We start from the raw sequence: 6000 nt of genomic DNA, 5'->3' as shown, positions 1-6000 counted from the left end.
TAAATACATTGCATTTCAGAGATATTTCACTAAATTTACTCCACATATAAAAAGAAATACTTTGAAAGGAATATATGAATGTTCAATTACTATTTGTGTACAATAGCTTCCAATTAGAGCACTGCTAAAATCTTACATGCTGCAATAAAAGAATGCACGAAGAAGAAACTTACCGTCCTGAAGAATCTGTTTTGCAACCGTTTTCTATACCTTATCTTTAAATTCAGTGTCCTCATTCAACACCGTACACTGGCTTATTTCCCGTGTGCAGCTTCAGTTTTTGATTAGGCTGATAAAGTGTGGAGCTTCTAAAGCAAATACAGCAGAAATTCAGAAGAGGAAAAATCTTCAGCTTCTATGGAAATAGTCTCACTGGCTCTAGTAGCTTTTAATTCTTTGGCTAATGTATGTGGAAAATGGCGTGTATAGTGCAACCAGGACAAGTTGAGCTATGTTAATCTGCTGAACTGCTTTCAACTGTGACCACATGGTAGAGTTATGTTTACACTCCTGTAGATCTTTATGACCGATGCTTCACCAAATCAGCCCAAAGGATAAAAGTGAACAGAGCAATTTTGTTTCCTCAGTGGGTCTTTATTTCTCTCTCCCATGGTAGCTATGGCAAAAACGTTCAATTACAGTATGTGATCACAGCTAATAAAGCTCACAATACTGAAAACATGGCAACAATTGCATTTAATGTACATAATAAAATAGAACTGATGGCACTGAGTCCCCAAACCATTTTTCTGCTTTTATAGACTTTTTTCCACTCTGTAATATAAACTGCAATTGAAGCATGCACTTAAATTTCAACACTGAGAATCATAAAATGTCTTAGTAGCTGTGCAAAAATAACTATATAAAATATATTGCTTTTACAATTAACCAAGCCATTGGCGCTGTAAATAAATTAAACTAGACAGCAACAACAAGCAGATACAGAAAGGAATTCAATTCAGTGTTAATGGTGATTTTATATAATGTACAAACATATTTAACAAATGCTTTTTTGTTTTTTGTTTTAGAACCTTTAACACCATTTGAACAACATTGTGCCTAAAACTCGAGATACACAAGTCGGAACTTGTCAATACACTTAACATGGACCTTCACTGAAAAGAAGGAAAAGTACATATTTATATAATATACACAACATGAGGATCTATAACGTCCTTCGTAAAACACAGGAATGCCCGTCCCTTAAACCCTCTGAACGTTTCACCGGGGACTACGTCTTCCTTCACATCCATTTATTTTGTGCACACTTTGCTCTTTTGCAAATTTAAACAGATGAATGAGAGGCTTCGGTGTCTGATTTTCAATGAAATTACAAAGAACTCAGCAAATGTGTTTGCACTTTGTCATTTTTGGGCTACTGAGTGTAAAATGACAATTTGATTCAAATTGAATTAAAAGCAATTGCAGCAAAGTGTGCAGAAAACAAAGGGTTCTCAATCATTTTTAAAGAGACCGTATTTCTTTGCTCTCAGCACCATGGACGTAAATGAATTACTCTGTAATAACATTAAGCTGTAACTGAATATGTTGTTTAAGCACTTGCTAACTGTGTAAAGTGCTCATTGCCACCGTTTTGTTGATCAGGACTGTAGAGTACATGTCTGGATACTTCCTTCAGTGCTTTGTCTCCAGCCTGGCTGAACGACGACGGACATGTCATGTAACAAAAGCTGACAGCCAGAAGCGGCAGATTGGGACGAGTAAAAATTGGGAGCCTTCTGCACGCTGCTTGGTGCCTGAATTCCCGGGAAAACAAACAGCTTGCAAACTGTACTCCTTATAAGACTTAACGTCAGACTGCACTCTGGGGTTGGTTAAAAAATATGAAACAAGTCCCTCTCACTTTAGATTTTTCCTTGTGTCTGTGCGCGTGTGCGTTAAGGATCGTAAGAGAGATAAAAGACGCTTGTCTACACATTCGACTCTATAAATGATCGCTTTGGTTTCATTGAAGCTACGTGAATGGCAGGATTATCTCGAGCTAGGCCAGGCTGCTTAGGCTTACTGTCCATTAACGTGTGTGGCATAGCCAGTGCTGGCTTGGACTCTTTGTAACAGTTGGCAGCTTGGCAGAACTTCTCTGCAAATTCCTTGGCATGCATGCCATTTTGTAAGCTACTCATCGCCATACCACCCTGAGGTGGTGGAGGTTTGTGCTGCTCCTGGTATGAGCTCGCCGTTTTGCCGTCGACAGATTGCATGCCCATTGTCGACATGTTGTGACACACGAGGCCGTCGGAGGAGTGGTTCAGCCAGCTGCGACCGATAGACTGCAGGCTCGGGTGACTCTGCAAGCCGTGGTGCTGCTGCTGTTGAATCTGCTGCTGTTGCTGAAAACGGGCTGTCTTGTCGGTTATGCCCATGAAGGGCCTGGGTTTGTACTCGGCTGCGGCGCTGCCCTGTTGGCTGTGCTTTGTTTTGTCAGTGATCTTGGTGCGAACGTCAGGACCTAGCTTGCCGCTGTCTGACAGGCTGCTGCTTGATGCCAGGCTGCTGGTGGAACTAGACACACGCATGCTGCTGCTGCCACCGCCTCCCTGAGATCCCGCTGCAGCGCACATCCCTTCCTTTCCAGACTCTGAGTGATTCCCCTGGAATCCAGGACCAGAGCAGGCCAAGCCATCCAAGGACGATGCGGAGTGGGCAGACAGCCTGTCTTGGCCCAGACCTTTAGAGTTGCTGCAGGATGAGTAAGAGGCTTGAGAGGAGTGGAGACTCTCACTTTCACAACTGTGACCTATGGAAGAGGAGGCAGCTGCCAGCAACATGCGGTTCCCATACATGGGCTCGTCAGCTGGGGTGGGCAGAGGGCCGATGTCGATACCTGGGCCCGGCTTCAGCATGCTGGACATGTGTCGGCTGGGTAACGGACTGGAGGGAGCGTACTGAGATTTGGCCCCTGCCGAGCGACCCCCCACGGCTCCTCCCCCGGTCTGCATGGAACTCATGTGCTGATTGGTCTTGACAATTTGGGCTTGCTTAGTTGGCTGCAGGACCAGCCCCTGTTGAGGCAGGGCATCCCGGTGCTCACGAGGGTACCTGTGAGGAGGAAGCCTGCTGGGGCCTGGGGGTGAGCTGGGGCTCAGACTCTGATTCTGGTGTCCCACACTGATGCTGGCAGCCGCTGACTCAGAGGGTAAGACTTTGTTAAAAGAGTAACTGCTCTGGGACCAGCAGGCTTCACCTGTCCTGTCATGCTGCATGGCATCCTCCTCCTCTTCCTCCTCTTCAAGAATATCTCTTTGGCCTTCCACACTCCTAGCAAGGCTGTGCTCTGAGGGGTCGTCCTGCCCTTCCTCCTGCTCCTGGTCAGACTCGTGGCCTCCTGATGCCTGGCTGGATGCAGCTGCAGCGAGGCCTCCTTTGGTCTGAGTTCGCTGCATCTGTTTACATTCGTCCTCCACTCGAGCCAGCAGACGGCGGATTTCCCGGTTATTGGGACACAGCTTGGCTGCTTCATGTAAGTCAGCTAAGGCTGCTGTAAACTGCCTGCGAATGGAGAGAGGCATTGTAACCCGAGGCATAAATAAAATAAAAACATCAACACAACGCTGGTCTGGAGTTACTGAACCGCTTACCTGCTGCTTCTTTTAGCTCTGGCACGGGCATAGTAGGCCTCATAGGATTTGGGTTTCAGCTCCAGCGCTTTTGTTGCAAACTCCTCAGCCATCCCAAAATCCTACAGCCGAGGCAAAAAAACAAAACGGATAAATGATTTTGAACCAGTTGTTATTCTCTTCTTGCTATAGTGATAATGGAAACCAGTATACACTACTTAGTTCCTGTCACAGAGTAGAACATCTGTGACTTACTTCATTTTATGTCACAGTTTTCTTGCTTTGAGTGCATTTTTTCCCCTTTTTGTCTGTTTTGTATCACACACACAAACAATGTTTCCAAACACTATATGACGGCTGACTGCGATCCACGCAACATCTCTCTCACACTTTATACTCCCCATGTGAAGTGATAAAATGCCTGGCAGGCACCCCAGGTAGTTAGTTTATTGTAGAAAACACACAACCTTGTGCCGCCTGTTTCCCTCATATCTTCTTGCTTGCGGCATGTAATTGCACAAACAGCTGGCTCACTACAAACGTCTTCCTGCTAGACTTGGGCTTTGGACTGTAAACAAAACTAAATCTGCAGAAACTATTATCTGGGGGAAAATAACCCAAAACCTTTCATATGTTCACATTTTCATGCTTTCTTTGGTGTCATTTTCAAAATGCACATCCCAGCTTAAATATTACTCCATCATTCTGTAAAACATGAGTGAGCGGAGAAGCTGACATTAGAACTGTCTGGGTCTGAGTCACCTACCGAGCACATCTGCACCCTTCTCCCACCCCTACCACCCATGTTACCAGCTAAACACTAACAAGCCTTCTTGTGTCTGCACATACTCAAACCACAGCAGAGTCACAGATTTCCTCCTTTCCTTTCTATACAGTAATATATGCATACAATACTGTGCAAAGGTCTTGAGTGGGGCCTTATTATTATTTTTTTTAATAGTTTAATAGAGAAATGTGCACATTGATTGAAACATGTGCAACTTCACAAGGAAACAAGCATTGAAGTCAACATTTGGTGTGACCACCTTTATTCTTCGACACAGCCTGAACTTTCTTAGGTTCAAGTTGTGTTGAAGAATGCAGTTTCCAGGCTTCTTGAAGATCATTCAAAGCTCTTCTTTGCATGTTGGTTGACTTTTGGTCCATTCTCTGTCAAGATGATCCCACGCTGCTTCAGTCTTGTTGAGGTCTGGGCTCTGTGGAGGCCAGTCCATGACTGATTGAGTTCCACTGGGTGTTTCTTTTTCTGTCCAGGCATGCTTTTACTGCACTAGTAAGTTGTTTGGGATCATTGTCATGCTAAAAAAAATCAGGGTGCTGCCATGGTTTACATGGTGGATGAAAACTTGTTGTGACAAGAAAATACTGACTGAAATCCAGCCCTAAACCACGACCCAGCTTTCACTGTGTTTTACAAATATCCTGACCTCCCACAGATATCTTTACATTGATTTGAGCCCAAAATTGAAATATCGATTAAGGGTTCACGACATTTGCACAGTATATCAATAACAATATTATTACACATTCATAAATAAATATGAATGAAGAAGAAATCAAAGTCTCTTGAGAGACGTACATTGGTTTTCCTGCGACAGCGGGAGAGATTGAGGTACAGGGAGACCCTCAGGTCTTTAAATGCCTTCAGTTCATCACCGAAGCCTTCTCTGGGAAACTTCCTCAGGGCGTACTGGTACCTCTGGGCTGCCTCTTTCATCTTCCCTTTCTGCAGGACACATGAAGGGCAAACACGTGGTGAGGAAGAGGAGAGAACCAAAGGAAAAGCGGAATAATGTAGGGGAGAGAAGCAGGCCAAGGCATCCACCAGATACTCCCACAATAGCTGTTCTCTGGCTCAAGTCCTCCCTTCTCATCAATCACACATACAACAAACAGACAAGCTCAGATAAGACGCGCACACACACTAACAAGTTACACATGACAGGTTTGTCCTTTCTGCTGCAAACTCAATCTGTTAAATGTCAGACATCGATCACGGCACCTTTGTTGAGTGCTATGAAACATGCACATCGATTCATTGTCTACATTTATCTAAGCAAGAAAAAACCATCCTTCTCCACTCCTTTTTATAAAAAAGATTGGAGGAGCCATGTCTGTGTTTTTTTTAAGCATTTCATTAAAACAGGAAAATCATCTTTACTGTCGAGAGGAATCAGTTTCTATTTCAGATACCTTGTAAAGCAGGTTTCCTTCCTCCATCAGCTTCTGAAGGAGGATGATGAGGATGTCAGGCTTTGAAGTAGCCATGGCCCAAGCAGCGTTCCCTGCGGAAGCAGAAGGCAATTCATGGTGCCGTTTTCAGCTTGAACAGACGGACATCGTATTCTCTTTAATTTGGTACAAGGTAAAGTTACCTAAAGATTGTACCTGATCGATCATA

At 44.2% G+C, this 6000-nt stretch overlaps 1 protein-coding gene across 4 annotated transcripts in view; it reads right to left on the bottom strand.

Moving 5' to 3' along the window:
• Positions 1 to 583: 583 nt before the first annotated feature.
• tanc1b (tetratricopeptide repeat, ankyrin repeat and coiled-coil containing 1b) overlaps positions 584 to 6000 on the bottom strand; it is a 114853-nt gene continuing 109436 nt past the window's right edge. For all 4 annotated transcript variants that reach the window (XM_080904071.1, XM_080904074.1, XM_080904072.1 and 1 more), the window contains 4 exons: positions 5793 to 5884; positions 5179 to 5325; positions 3600 to 3700; positions 584 to 3510 (listed from right to left, as the gene is read on the bottom strand). In XM_080904071.1, the coding sequence (XP_080760197.1) occupies positions 1932 to 3510; positions 3600 to 3700; positions 5179 to 5325; positions 5793 to 5884 (1919 nt within the window). In that variant the 3' untranslated portion in view covers positions 584 to 1931. The remainder of the gene's footprint in view (positions 3511 to 3599; positions 3701 to 5178; positions 5326 to 5792; positions 5885 to 6000) is intronic.

The sequence above is a fragment of the Rhamphochromis sp. 'chilingali' genome, assembly GCF_963969265.1.
Source record: "Rhamphochromis sp. 'chilingali' genome assembly, chromosome: 14".
NCBI classification, from domain to species: Eukaryota; Metazoa; Chordata; class Actinopteri; order Cichliformes; family Cichlidae; genus Rhamphochromis; species Rhamphochromis sp. 'chilingali'.
This window is presented reverse-complemented; position numbering and strand designations above follow the sequence as displayed.